The following is a 16,078-nucleotide window of genomic DNA, read 5'->3' as shown; positions in this document are numbered from 1 at the left end:
GCATATATTTGATTTTAAAGTCTGTAGTGACACGTGGATGGATGCCAACCTGGAAAGCGGATATGTACATTTTTGTAAACAACAGGAGTGTAACAGCAAACTTAGTGGTTCTGAACCATTTGACGCGTCCTGCAATCCATATGACACCTGTGGAAACTGTCATAGTCTAAGAGGTGAAAGTGTGCAAGCTCAACCTGGAGCATTCTGGTTTTTCCCTCAAATATCGCCCCTTCAGAAGCAGAAAAATGTTCACACACAATTTTATTAATCCTTTACAATGAAAATAAAGCTCTGATTATAATTTAGTGAATTTTGTAACTAATTAGCAGTGGCCCACAATTCTAAAACTGAGCTATTGAAGCATACTAGTGGCATGAGCTGGGAATACATTAGCCCTCATAAAAATGTGCACGCCAGCTATTTTTTCCCTGATCACCAACTGTAGGTGAATGAATCTGTTAGTGAATCTGAATCATTTCTAAATCGATAGGCTTGTGCTTTTCAATCTGCATACTGCCAGGCCCACATTTCTCCATTTTTAGAGCATTTACCACAAGCTTGAGGGGTGAAAGTGGAGAAGCTGTGGTACAAGAGAAGCCTGGCAGCTAAAAGCAAAAAAGCATGATAACTTTACAGCTGAAGAACGCGAAACAATCCAAATGTCCGAGGAGGAAGCCACAAAATGAACACATTTCCAAAGTGTTACAATAACTGCATTTGGGTTGCAGTACAGTGAATGTCCTGGCACACACACTGTGACATCATAAATGATGCCAAAGCTTTTATTGGACTAGGAAAAACACATATTTTTGAGTTTTACTTAATTTTGTTTATGCTGATGTGTTGTAAAACTGGAAAATAATGAACCTATTCTTATTCTTGTTTTTATTATTATTGGGGGGGTGTTTAACTGTTTTAAGATTCTCTGAAGCACTTCTAAATTTTTTCACATAACATCCCAGATTTGTGCGTGACTCATTCGTTGGCGTGGTCTAAGCACAGATTTGTGTGAATGAAGCCCATTGTTTCTAATGTTGTATGACCCCCTTAAACTCTCAAAATACACAAAATGAACTTGCCCTTTTTTTAAGAGTCACATGAGAGAATTTTGGAATATAATACGTTTTTTTTGTGCCACATTCTAAAATAGAAGAAAGAAATTTTTTAAAAGTGGCGGCGTGAGTACATTGTTGTTGCGTTTGCTGCACCGCCAACAGGGAATGTAGGCTTGCGTAGAGTTGTTATCTGCCTCTGTTTGCTTACAGCTCTTTATCACCTGGGGCCTCCCTCAGCTGAACTAGTGCCACTGGCCTAACCATGTGACATGTACAGTAAACAGCATATGGAAGCAGCACTGCCAGGATAACAACACCAGGGATCACTGAGTTAAAAAAAAAAAAATACACCTACAAAACACCACAGCCTCACTTTACCGAGCAGACAAGCCAGCTGAGTTTTGCTTTCATAGATCTGACAGGTTTTACAAATCTGAAAGATAGTATTATAATTACCTGCCTATTACACATTATATTAAGTCTTGAGCCAACCCCATTTCATTATATTGCACCAGGAAAATGAGAAACAGGTGGCACAATTTATTGAAATAGGTGCAAATAAACAGCAATTCTACCACTCTTGAAAGTCAATATTTGCTATGACCACCTTCTACACAGCATGAGCTTTCTTAGGCAAACTTTCTTGTAAATCCTTTAAGCAGTCTTCAGGAATAGTTCTCCAGGCTTCTTGAAGGACATTCAAAGCTTCTCTTTGTGCTCTATTGTGGGTTTTTTCTAACCAGGTATGCTTTTACTGTATTAATACAGTGTGTTTGGGATCATTGTCATCGTCAAACAAATACTGTATAGTGGATCAAAATGTGACCAAACATTTTTGAGTTCATAATTCCATGAATTTTGAAAAGATCCCAAACACCCCTGGCTAAAATGCAGCCTGAACCTGGGATGCCATCCCTCACCATTTCTGATGAGGCTTCAGTGAACAGCATATGGATCAACTGAGGGTCCAGATGCATCTTAAGGACATGACTTTCAGATACTGTCTATCTGTTGTACATAGCTTTATTTTTAGGGCTGCCACTTCTTCTAATCTCCACTTGTCCACACTGCACAACAAGCTAAGTGGAGGCTTTATAAACACCCCCCCAAAAAAAAATAAAAAATAAAAAATCATGGTTCAGTACAAGAATTGCTTGGAAAAATGCAACCAATGTCCAAAGGAAACTTTGAAGGACCTTCAGAAACCCTGGAGAACTTTGCTCAAGACTGCTTTAAAAAATGAAAAGAAAGTCTGGCTCCTTCGAAACAAAATAAAAAGAAATTAGAGTTCGGCTCATAATTCCATGAATTTTGAAGAGATTCTCTAAATCAAAATTCATTAAAAAATCAAAATTCATATCACATCTCTCTACTGTGAGACGACACTTTAAATACACCAGTGAATATTTTTAAAATGATGGAGGATTTAAAAACTAGTCTAATAGGTGTGTGTGTGTGTGTGTGTGTGTGTGTGTGTGTGTGTGTGTGTGTGTGTGTGTGTGTGTGTGTGTGTGTGTGTGTGAGGGAACATTATGCAGACCACAGCTACAAGGCTGTGATTAGTTCTGTTGTCATGCTGTTAGTCAGTGTGTAATGTGCAGGGGCAGCAGTCCTGTGGGAAGGTCAGATTGCATGACACATTACAGGACAACAGGATTTTCTACCAGAAAGCATCTGGATCACAGCAGTTAACCTTTGCTTAGATATATAAATGTTAAACTGTAAAAACAGCTTGACTTTTTAAATACTTAAAGGAAACATCTCTTCCATTCAGCTTTATTCATCAAATGAATTTAACTTGAATTTAATGTAACTCTGATTTGTTGCATGGTAAGCCTAGTCTTAAATCTATAATAGTAGAACTAGTAAAAGGATGAAAACAATCATTTTTAATAGGTAGACTATTCAACATTATGCATGCCTAAGATTGAGTGGATTTCACACAGAAATCCATTCACTGAAAGCTCACACTGACACAGTGAACTGTTTAAAGGACTGAACTGCCTGTAAGGAAAATGTGATAAATAGTTCATTTATCTCACATGACAAAGGAGAAAATCTGAAGAGCAGCTAAAGCTCAATATGAAACCATCACTGTAAACATTACTAACTTTTTTTTTTTTTACGTCCCATGGAGAAATGTGCCCTCTGCATTTACACATAAACTATAGGAGCAGAACCCAGGTTTCAACTCCTCTGCAGAGACCAGAAGGGAATTGTTACACTGTAATATTACACCTAATATGCATGGATTTGGGGTAAAGGGAATCTAGAGTATTTATAGGAAACCAAGGCAAGATGTTTGAAACAAGATCTTCTCGTTCTGTGTTCCAAACAAACCGACGCCTCCTCGCTGGTCAAAAACAAAAAAACCAAAACATTTTAATATTACATCCATAAATTTTCTTGCTGTGCTCCATCGTCATATCTGCTCTCGCTTTGTTATGAACCTCTCAGAAAACACTTTGGTTTAATCCGGAATTTCTGATGTCACTGTCATTAATGTTCAAAAGCTCTGTATTTTTTTTATTTCTTTCTCTTCATTTCTAATTTACGACCATCACCAAAGCCCACAACAGAGACACAAGAGCTGAAAGATGACTGAAATCAGTCAGAGCACAAAATACCAACAAAATAACACTCCCATTAAAACTATACTGCACGCCTTTTTGTATTTCTTGTTCAAAATATAGTGTTAAACAAGAAAATATCCTTATGTTGCGTAGCACTGAAACATTTACCTTCAAAATTGCACTCTCATCCTCTTTCTCCAGAAGACCAAACGCTTGAATTAATCATACGGATATTCAAACACTCACATGCAAAACATGATGCCTCTGCCTAACCTCCCAAAATATGGCATTTGATTTTAATCTGTCCTCGTCATACCATATCAATTTGTTTCTCACGTTCACTCACCACACACATGTGCATATGTCTGCACACGCTCTGACTCCAGCTACGGTTAACCCAGAGGGATGCTTTTGCCCGCGTATGTGCCCCTCCGTATGCACGTGCAGTTTGCGAGCCAGTGCATTTGCCTGCGTGAGTGAATGTGGGGTGATCCTCAACAGCGCACGCTGTGGACTGAGAGCAGAGCCAACCTGGTGTGACATCTATGAAAGCCGTGAGATAATCTACATGACACTGCCACTGATAGGACTGGAGATATTGATTTAAAAAGCCGCAGCTCTAAAATTAGATTCCTATGTGTTCTGATTGGGCCAGAGGCCCGCACCTCTGTGGTAATATGAGCCTATGGGCAGAGCTGTGTGTAGTGCACAAAGCTTTGATGCTGGGAACTCCTACGACTCCAGCGGTCCTGACTGAAATCAGTCTAACAACGCTGAGGCCCTCAAGCCTGACCTCCTGTTCCCTTCCTCCCTCCATCATCTCTCCCTGTGATAACAGAGAAATTCCTGAGCTCGTTCCCTGCCTCGCCGCAGGCCTCTCCCTTAATTCCAGTGGAGTGTGTGGAATGTTGGACTGGAGAGTTGAGCAGCGAGGCAGCCAGAGGCGAACAGACGAGAGGAAATGAACAACATTAATAAACTCAGGTCTGTTATGGCTCCTGGTGTTAGAAGCACCTGGATGTCCACGGCAGGGTGGACCAGCATAAAAGCATGCACACAAACACACAGAAGCACAGAGAACATCTGCTACATGAAATGCAAATCTGGAGCAAACCAATGCATATGTAGCTACGTTGGTGGATTAACTATGTAAGTGAATCAGAGGGCTGGATTACAGGAAACTGTATGATCCTTTAAAGCATGCAGACCCAACAGATCAGGTCAATAAAATGCTGAAGAACGTCCACTTCTCAGATCCTTAACCTGAGTCAGTCAAACAGAAAAATCAGCAAAATGAGCAAATTCCAGAAAAGTCAGAGGCTGGTGTGTTAGAGTCTGGCCAATTTTTACACGGTGAAGGTGTGTGTGCGTGCGAGCGAATGAGAAAACAAGAAAACAACAGACAGACGCAGAGCAGGGAGAAAAACCCAACTGCTACAGGCCAGGTGAAAAGAGCATGTGGACTAATAAAATAGAGTCGAAAGTGAAAAAAGATCAAAGGCAAAAGAGAAAGACATTTGGCAAATGTTATTGTCTAAAAAAAGGGAGAGAGAGGGAGCTCTCTGTTTTGGATGTTAAAGTCAGAGACAGGAAAGAAAAAAAAGATGAAGGGCAAAACATCTCAGGAGGAGTGATATACAGCCGCGAAGAGGAGTCCAAGTCAGAGCATAAATCTCCTCCATGCTTGTGGAAATCAATTCTCTTCATTGGTTGCTCCTTTATTTATGGATCACCATTAGGGACAAACCATCAGCGGCTATGATGACTAAGTTGCCGTTGCAGGAAGGTGGAGCTCATCCAGTCGATGGGGGGGGATGAGGGGTCACCAATACATCCATCTGCCTCCACCGGAGAATCAAATGAGCAACAACATTTCATGTTGCACGCTAAATTTGTAACCGGTGCAGGCTGTTAGTCATCAGACTGGGACGATTACTGATCAAAATTTCTTCACAGCTTAAAACTCTTGTCGAGTTTCTCTTTATCTTCAAGAGCACGTCCTTTTGACTTGCTACTGACGGGAGGGGGTGTCAAAGGTAAGCGATGTTCCCCCTTCCGAGCAGGTTTGCTCGTGCCACTGTAAAAGTGCCCATATGCATGAAAGCAAATCTGGCTCCAACTCCGACTGACAAGAACGTAGCTCGTCACAGAAGAAGACACAATCAAAAGCGACAACATCGCAGGGTGTGACGCTAACTGTGACTGCGCCAAACAAACAGAGGGGTTTGTGGTGCTGTGACCTTTTCTAGCACCCGTGCAACACCTCTCCACCTCCGCCCAGTTTGTCACCATCACACCCTCCCTACCTGTCATTCCTGTCCACCTGCTCGGTGTCTCGTATGCCTGTCAGTCTGCCAGCCTCCACCGGGACTAAGGAGGATAGCAAGCTTTATTAAAAGAAAACAAGCAGACGATATAACAAAGGATACAGGGATGTGAGCACAGCTAATCCACTGGCAACATCACTGAGGCTCAGAGGGAGCGTCCACTGAACAGGAGCCAGAGATATATATACTGTTGGAGGGCGCCTCTTTAAACACTGCTCCTCTGACCATGCGGAGTTTCTGAAACTGTGCACAGTCCAGCTGAACTTCAAGGCTACCAGTGGCACCAGGCACACTGCATTCAATGTGAAGGCGCTGACCCATGGATGATAAAATCCTTGTCAGCTGACTGATCAGTCATCCCTTCCTGCTCTCCCTTCTGCCCCCTCTCTTATTTTTAATAAAATATCTCCAGCTAAGGCTCGACACCACCTCATAAATGTGACCAGCCTTGCCAGGGAGTTCACGTCGCCCCTTACAGTTTCATGAACGAGAACAAGAACAGAACATCGGAACTTTTATATTTCACTGTTCACACATTCTTCCTCTTCAGTGCAGATGTAATGCTGATTATATTCATGCTAAAGCCAGATTCTGAGTTCATTTTTCAAATACTACTAGATAGCATGTTTAGCAAGAAGCATGTGGTTAATCTGCAGATGAATCTGTGCCCGTGCCCCTCTGTTTCTCCGTTGGTACACAGATCTCTCTCTCTCTGCTTGGCAGCGCAATCCCCAGTAGGTTTTTCTGATATGTCGATTTCAGTTAATCAAGTTTTCTGGCATCTGCTTCGAAGGCTAACCCATGAAGTCACAGAGGGATGCACAATAGCTACAGGCCTGAGGTTTATTGCAAATTAAATATACAGGGTGGGCCATTTATATGGATACACCATAATAAAATGGGAATCGTTTGTGAAAAGTCCTGTTTGTGGCACATTAGTATATGTGAGGGGGCAAACTCCTCAAGATGGGTGGTGACCATGGTGGCCATCTTGGATATAACTTTTGTTTTTTCAATAGGAAGAGGGCCATGTGACACATCAAACTTATTGGTAATGTCACAAGAAAAACAATGGTGTGCTCGGTTTCAACGTAACGTTATTCTTTCATGAGTTATTTACAAGTTTTTGACCACTTATAAAATGTGTTCAGTGTGCTGCCCATTGTGTTGGATTGTCAATGCAACCCTCTTCTCCCACTCTTCACACACTGATAGCAACACCGCAGGAGAAATGCCAGCACAGGCATCCAGTATTCATAGTTTCAGGTGCTGCACATCTCGTATCTTCACACCATAGACTCACACCAGATGACCCCAAAGATAAAAGTCTAAGGGGGTCAGATCGGGAGACCTTTCAACTGGCCCACGACGACCAATCCACTTTCCAGGAAACAGTTCATCTAGGAATGCTCGGACCTGGCACCCATAATGTGGTGGTGCACCATCTTGCTGGAAAAACTCAGGGAACGTGCCAGCTTCAGTGCATAAAGAGGGAAACACATCATCATGTAGCAATTTCAAATTTCCACTGGCCTTGAGGTTTCCATTGATGAAGAATGGACCCATAGCCATTGACATGTCAACTTTAATATCACCAACCATTCCCATGTTGTTATGGTGTATCCATATAAATGGCCCACCCTGTACATATTTATCCAATGTAATATTAGTGCGGTTGAATTTGGAGATAGTAGAAATTCACTGCGGAGACTCTCATTATGTCTGTTCATATGTCAGTAAAGCAGGCTGTTCGATTCTAATTGTCTTTAGACTAACATGAAAGCTGATGACTTGCTTTTCTGACGTCTTGATCTTTGTTTTTCAATTCATCACAAACTGAATTTCAAAAATATGGCAGAGATATAATTATCTATGTAAGAGTTAAAACTGGTGTGCAGCATATGACATATATCCACTTATGGGTATATTATGCTGTCCTTTAAAATGGAGACCACTGCTGAGCAGGTCAGTAGTCCCCTCAGCAGCAGGGTTAAGGTGGTTCGTAGTGAAACTCTGCCCTCTGCAGGATTAAAGCCCTCACTGTTTTCCAGACGTGTTGATTGGGGGGGGGGGGGGGGCAGAGCTTCGGAGCCTTTTTAATTCTTTTGGTGCAGCAAAAGCACTTTTAGTGGCCACACAGGTGAATTACAGAACAGTAATGTCGGAGAAGGAGTAACTTGTTACAGCCCACACTAAACAAGTCACTTATGACAACAGGAGGAAGGAGAGGATGCCACCCTACAGTCTCTATATTTTTAAAATAAGATTAATCAAATAGAAACAAAGTGCTAAAAACAAAAATTTAAGTGTTACCACATCTTAATTGTAAAAAAAAAAATCACTTATCCAAGAGTTGGAGGGGGGCTGGATCCTGGAGAAAAGGTGGGGAACAGCCCGGAAGGGTTGCCAGTCTATTCCTTTCAGTTTACTTAATCGCACATCTTCTACGTGGAAAAAATGAAAAAAACAAAAACAAAAATGTAAACAACATGTCATACTAGACATGACTTTTAACCCCAAAGGCCACCAAGGTCACTCTGCATCCCCGTGCTGCACCAGTCAGTCAGCAAACAACGCTGATTCATCTTCCTCAAATAAACAGACGTGCACACAGACACACACACACAGGCATATTCATATCCCGGTGAGGTGCCTAACAACAATACCACCATAAAGACTAGTTGCTTGCTCTTCACCTAAACCTTTAATTAAGTCTTAAACTTAAAAACTTAAATTCCAAAAAAGCTGAGTACGTACAAAGTGACTGTTTAAAGATCTTTCACCTGTACCTGTTTTAATTTTTAGGAAAGCAGCAGAAGACTCTCTGCATGGCTTTTATAACCCCACCTAAAGTGGAGACAGTTATGCAAGCCCACAAAAGGTCATGCCTTAAGGACAAGCATCTTAGATAGGGATGAAATCAAACGCTCGCCAGTGATGGAGTTAGATTGTATATTAGTGAGGAGGTTAAATATAGAAGAAGACCAGAATCATTCACAAAATGCAAGCATTAAACATATAAACATCAGACCTAAAATAGGTGGTCAGCTTGTGAAAACAGGCGCTATCACGGTTACTCAGCAGCCGCAGAGGCCATCTCTGCCCTGTTTAATGGACTTGAGCGGAGGGGGCCATCAAAACTGTGAGCAGAGTACATCCCTCAGCAGGTAGCATCCTGAAATAGCATCCTTGATCCTAATGGTGCACAGCACAGCCCCCGGCTTCTGACGAATCCATCCTGAGAGCCCCTTTGTCCCCAAGCAAACAGTCGTCCTGAGGCACACGGATACAGTGACAAGCAGAAAGACACACACATAGTATCTCCTTCCATCCATCAGATCTGATTAACCCGTTCATTTCTCCTTGTTTTTCCCGTCCTCTGTTTGTTCGACTCAGTCGATTTAGTCTGCAGACAGATGCCACAGAGCCAGGGTGCAGGCTGCCATCGTGACTTCCCCCTGGAGGTGTCTCACTTGACAAAGTTTCACATTTCTGGTGGTCGATTTAGTTGAGAGGGAAAATAAAAGTCAAACGTGTAATGAGAGCCCCCGAAGGTGCCTGCACGGTAGGAAAGGTTAGAGAGATCTTTCGGTGTACAGCAGCATCAGAGAGGCTGACATTGCTGAAAGAGCGTAACATAGAAAGATGATAAAAAGGGACAAACGACACGCGATCATCTTCGCTTTAACTAATATTACAGCACACATCAGATAAGCCAGGGGTTTATGAAGATAATAAATACTCATATTTCAAGATTTGCAATCTGCATAAAATGCCTAGACAATACAATTGGTTTGCAAATACAGTCTTGTTTTTTTTGTTTCAATCAAGTTTTAGGTAAACCAACAAAAAAAAAAAAGTCAAAAAAGAAGTCAAAAATATCTGTGGAAGAATGTGTAGTACCCAGCAAATCGCGCTGTGTACGTCCTGTCGGAGATTTTATACACTTTTTTTTTTTTTTATCAGACCATTCTAAGTTGAGCAGGCCTCGTTACAGTTTCACGTTGCATCTTCACGTAAGCGTGTGTGTGTGGAGTGGCTACACTGATCCAGTCGGAGGATATTTCTGACAGCTGGGCTCATTTTTAAATTGGAGTGTGACTGCATTTCAGGAGATGTGTCCTTAGTGTTTTATTTTCTTCATGTCTCAGGTATTTCAGTAAAAAACTGGGCTGTGTGTGGTGAGGGTGCAGTGCAGGGCCCAGGAAGGAGAGACCATATTGTGCACAGTAGAAAACAGTACAAGCAAACTATGAACCGTGCACTTCCAAGGTGAGAAGTAAAGAGTTGGCAAATGTTAAAACTTAATACTGTTTTGGCTGTTCAGCTGATATCCGTCTACTTAGTAATAAGTAATTTGCCATTTTTTGGGCCACACGCTGACCATAATTTAGAAACAGTAGGCATGTGTAAATTGTGTGTACAAGAATAACATGTCACTGCTAGGTGTGTACAGAATATTTTCACGGTGCCATCCCACTGATGCTGGAGAATTAGGTTTACTTTTTAGTTTTTCTTTAATATGAAATTTAATGTCCAAACTTTGTTTGTTTTTGTTTTTTTCTTTGTTTGTTTTTTGTTTTTTAACTGTGGAAGCATTGTGGAAAGTTGCATCTTTTCTAACTTCCTCTTTGGAGATAATTGCATCGGTTTCTTCAGACTTTCAGGATTTCTTGCCCTAGAGGTGGAGGCTTCTCCACTGCAACATCACCCCCCCCCCACCCCCCATTACACCACTTTACCTGGAGGTAAAGAGTCATCGTGCATTATGGAGGGTGGCTAGTCCCACCATAACGGGTGCACCATTCATCTTCTAGCAGTGATGCTATTGGTTATTTATGATACCACAGGGGCATGACATGATAATCAGACTATGGACCATTGTTCCCAGAGTTATGGCTTTCATCTGTTTTCTTGGATCAACATTGCCCTCTGAGTTCCGATTGACTTGATTGGACTTCTGGTCGGTTGATCCTGCAACTTCCTTGAAGCACTTGTCTGTTTTTCCCACTTCCATGCCTTCGAGTGTCTGCATCTTTTTCTGCCAGCTTCAAATTGAATTGAATTTTCTCTGCGTATTTCATCAAGGGAACTGTTTTATTTGTGAGTGATTCGACTGCATTAACAGGAGTAGCCTGTGCATAAAGTAGCTTTTTGGCTTTTCAAATATCTTACAGCACATAACATAATGCTACAATCAGTTCTTCTTTTCCTTTGGATCTCTCTAAAAACATAGAACAGACTGAAGACCATCACATTAGTCATATCAAATCAATGAAATATTTGAAGCTCTTAACACTCATGAACAACATCATATACGAAGCCTCGACATCAGATGGTAAATATGAATTTTTATGTTCGCCATTACTGTGTGAGCGTTTCCTTCTTCTACACACACAAACAGAAAAATAAATCCGAGAAGCTAAACATAATATAATATTTCCTCTTTACATAAACAAACAAACAAAAAAAACTGTCCGCTGACATTGTGTAAACCTACACGCATTATCACCCTAACCTCCCACCCAGGGCACAGTAATTGTGTTACCATGGAAACAGCGGAGCTGCTGAGACTCCATCCCATCTAATTAGACGCGGCTGCTGCTGCTGCTGCTGTGGACACGTGGATGAATGTTGAAGTCATACATTAACCCGATCTTCTCTTTTCATAATCCGACACGTTTCATGCAGGACCCGTTGTTTACTTCCAGCGGACACATCACCAACCCAAACATTAAAAAAAACAAAAAACAAACAAACAATGGGGAATCCGTCGTGCCATTTGGCTTAATTTACCCGGGGCTTCAAGGTGTTGCTTTTAAGAATAATAAATTATTCAGAAGATGACATTTCAGCGCTACTAAAACAGCCCAGAGACTCAAACAAGGATAGATGTGAAAGCAAGATCTAAAGTTACACGAAAACACCAGCGCTACCGAAGGTCACTGAGGAAATGCTGCCACTCACTGAGGCTGTTAAATAACAAGCAAGTGAATAGCATGTGAATTAGGACAAAATTAAAGCTTACCTATCACAAGCACCACGAGTAGTTTGCTGTCCAAAAACATCTCACATGGATGCCACTGTGATGTCAGCCAGTCAGACCTGATCAATAAAATTAATTCTTCTGAGCCATTAAGTAGCACAGTACAGTGCTCGCTGGTGTTATTTATTTAATATTGACAGTTGCCCAGGTGAAGGTGGGCAAACATTTGTATTAATATGCTGTAAACAAAGACCATGAAGGTGAGAACAACAGGTCCTCTTTAACTAGCTATAGCACATCTAATCAATACTGTGAGGCAGAGCGGTGATGGGGTTGTGCTTGAGGTCGCGTGAGAAAAACAACACCAGTACAGCTACACGTTAAGTCAGACATCCCGTCAGTCTCATCGCCTTTAATTTTCCCCTCCTTTCTTACCTCATTCTATCTACTCATCCCCTACTTTCTGTTCTCCTCCATCTTTTTCTGCCCCCATTAGAGAAACGCTGACCTGCAGACTCCCTAATGCGACCAATCAATATTGCACGGAGGACAGCAGACTGCCAGACGTACCAACACGAACGCTATCTTCAACGAATGAGGCCGGGAATTCCTTTAGCTACATCACCACTGATGTCCCATCCAACTGACCCTGCAAACTGAGAGGGATTGATTAAACCAGTTTAATGCGAATGGTTCCAAATGACCCTGTGTTAAATATAAATCTTTCTCACTTTCATGCTGTGGCTGGCATAGATCATAGCTTCATCTATCTATAGAACCATCATTGATCCTGCACGCCCTTCCTGCCTGACATTACTAATGCACAGCGGCCGCAGCACGAGCTAACACAAGAGGCAAAAAGCATGTCATTATGCAGAGGGCTTTGTGTCTTTAAAAAGCTAATGAATCACTGGAATCAAAACGAAAGCCATAGGGAGCATGAAAGCTACAGCCTATAGATGTGCTGCTGCTTAATGCAAATAATGAGGAGTGATAATGCTTCACTGAATGTCCCATTTGCCAATCAAGATCTCTTTATTCAAGTAAAAGGAGCACAAGCAAGAATCCTGGTAAGTGACAAAAGAAAAAGTATTAATCGTACAGCATTATTTGTCTTATCAGTTTTATTTATATACTTCAATATAATCAGTGTTGAGAAGGTTACTTTTAAAATGTATTCCACTACAGATTAAAGAATGCAAAATGGTCCAAAATGTAATTTGTAATGTATTCTGTTAAGTTACTCAATGTGAGTAACATATTCTGAATACTTTGGATTACTTGATATATTGTCATGCATTTTACAACTACATGAATGTACTGATCTGTTACTATTACTAAAGGCTATTTGTCACCAAGCTAACATTGTTAGCTGGTGTTAGCTGAGGTTGGTTCATAGACCACAGACTGTTAGACTTGATGCATTAACAACCTGCTAGCTGCAAATAATCACGTGCAGTTCTGAAAGCAATGCCAACTACATTTTTAAATCTTAATCTAAAATGAGTAAGATTAGGGTGGACATCACAACTGCACATGATTTTGTTTGTAGCTAGCAGGTTGTAATGTAGCCTTCATTAATAGTAATAAATCACACAGCAATAGATACTTTACTGGCACATTACCCAGGTAGCTACCACAAGTGCTGAAACTGGTCCGTTGGGTTATTGTCTCCCAGGAAACACTTCCCTTGTGCTTTTGGAAATCTGTTTTCTTCTATTTCCGTTTTTCCTATTTTCATTGTGTATTGTGTGCTTTTGCAGCGTTTTTCTTAATGTTGGTGTTTTCTTAAGTTGCAGTCCGTTTGGCCTCTCAGGGCCACCGTACATACATGCAATTTGTTGCGCAACAAAATTAAATAAAATTAAATTCCCCATTATGTTTAACTTTCTCGTGTTTCATTTTATTCTTCATGACAAGAAAATAATAATAATGTGCCAAAACACATCTGACTTCATGTTGCCAGTTTTTGGTTTACACTATCATACATTCCATACCTGCTTTTGGATTTATGTGCCAGTGTCAACATGAAATGCGTTTGTGCTTCCACTTGAGGCGGGCAAAGAACGAGTAGAGCTGTGGTCTCTGACAGATGTTGCATGCTGACTTTTGTGGCAGATTTCTCACGATTGCATCACATCTAACGATCTCATTGTGTTGGTGTACGTCATCAGGACTGCTTTTGTGCAGAACAGCAGTAACACTGTACAGCCAAGAAACGGGACAGCTTTAAGAGTTTGACCTGGCAACAGGACACATGCATACATACTCCCTCTCTATTAAGGTCGTGAACTTCAGGTATATCTGTTTCATTTTATGATTTAGTTTTTACATGTATTTTGATGACATGTATTTTTTTCATAGTCCATTGCTGGCTGAGCCATGCAACTTACAAAACCCACCAGCATTTGGCTCCTATTTGTTGTTAATTTCCCACACTGATGATGATGATACCAGAAGCTTAGCGCTACTGCAGATTTAATAATTTGTTCAGAAATAACCACTGTTGCTGCTGTAATACCATATTCAGTCCACACACACACACACACACACACACACACACACACACACACACACACACACACACACACACACACACACACACACACACACACACACACACTCTTTAGGCACAGCATATCGTTCCATAACCACAAAGGCTGCAGACTGTTTCAGCGCTGGTGAAATAAACGACTTTATGTGATGTGCAATTTTGTGCCACTGTGCCTTGAAAACAAGGGACGAGGAGAATGAGTTGTAAGGCGTCTGCAGAGCCTTCTGTCTGTCCAGGGGAAATATATTCATCTAATAGGTACATGCTGCACCCGCTGCCAAACCACTCGCTCAGCCCTCCCTCGGCCATTCATGTCATAACCTTTTATTTATGACTCTATTTTGTAATCTCTCTTTCACACCCGTCTGTCAGTTTGTGTTTGTGGGTTTGCCATCTTTGGTCTGGCCATTATCCTGACAGAAAGCAGGCAAGCCTACCTCATCGCCAACTGCTCATCAAAGGCTATTCACTGTCCACAGGATATGTTCCTTCCAGATATTAACACCGCACTCAAAAAGTCCAGAAGCTACTAGGTGTTGGAAGTACTATTAACTTTACCTTATGAACCTTTTTTTCTTATTTTTTTAAAATCTGCAATTCTTGTTTTCTTATTTGGACAGACTAAGTGATAAATAAACGCTACAGTGCAGCAGACGAGGCATTGTGCCCCACAGATTTCACTAAAACATTGTGTACTTTCAGCTCAAGGTCTCTGCATATCAGTTCACCCAGTTTAACCACAGTTTTTTCAGCTTCTCCTCTCTGTAGTCCTCACTGAGCTGATTTTTTTAATGTGCAAAAATAGCTGCAACTGAAAGAAAGAAAACGCTACATTACGACGTGGATCATTTCTTCCATCTATTATTCATGCTACGAATTTACATTCATGGACGTCATGCGGAGGTCCACAGCAGGGCAAGCGAACGGGAGAAAATGTATTTGTGTAACATGCTCTGATACATGGAGCGAGGAGCAAGTGAGATGAAATGGATAGTCTGCAGCGTCTATATATTTAACCTTCCTGCCTTCTTGGGACCTTTTTGTGCCACTGCTATGTGTTAAATGGCTGCCATTTCCACTGTGTTCAGTGGAATATAACCAAACTTGCCACAGGATAGTTTTTACCTGTCAATGTTAATATTCCAGTGTGAATTCCTTAAATCAGCCTAAAATGGCTGAGCAGCAGAAATCCCCACACCCATCACCCTGGGGACCATTTTCTGCCCATTGACTTCCATTATAAACGCTATTTTTCAACCCCAAATTATCATCATATGATTTTATTTTTTCTTCTTTTCTTGGATGTCAATGAAGACTCAGGGCCTTGAAGTTTTAATTTTTAAATTGCAAAAAAAATGCAAAAAAAATAATGGCAGGTCAAAATGTATGTTGGTGCCAATCTTTGGTCCATCTAAAGGCCTACTTATAATGACAATCACATATTACTTCAACTGGTTTTTTGTGGAAATATTTAGTTTCGTTTTTTGGTTTTTGGGGCTTATAACACAGGGCGCTCATGTAATAACACTGGGATTTGAAGGGTTAAAACAACGAAAATATAATTAAAACTTTACATGAATATT

The 16,078-nt window shown here is 41.1% G+C and overlaps 1 protein-coding gene across 8 annotated transcripts in view; it reads right to left on the bottom strand.

Moving 5' to 3' along the window:
* The window catches only part of tjp1a (tight junction protein 1a), a 106,019-nt gene that overhangs the window by 61,146 nt on the left and 28,795 nt on the right, over window positions 1-16,078 (bottom strand). Inside the window, exon 1 of one of the 8 annotated variants that reach the window (XM_085402688.1) lies at window positions 3,975-4,036. The exons of the other annotated variants lie outside the window; for them this stretch is intronic. Within the exon in view, the coding sequence (XP_085258814.1) occupies window positions 3,975-3,989 (15 nt within the window). The 5' untranslated portion in view covers window positions 3,990-4,036. Of the gene's footprint in view, window positions 1-3,974; window positions 4,037-16,078 lie in introns of those variants that run through there. 8 annotated transcript variants of the gene reach the window in all.

Source organism: Rhamphochromis longiceps, linkage group LG1 (assembly GCF_057381845.1).
Source record: "Rhamphochromis longiceps isolate RC_006_pf linkage group LG1, R_longiceps_female_GT1.1, whole genome shotgun sequence".
Lineage (NCBI taxonomy): Eukaryota > Metazoa > Chordata > Actinopteri > Cichliformes > Cichlidae > Rhamphochromis > Rhamphochromis longiceps.
Note: the sequence above shows the minus strand (reverse complement) of the source record. Positions and strands in the feature narration are given on the sequence as shown.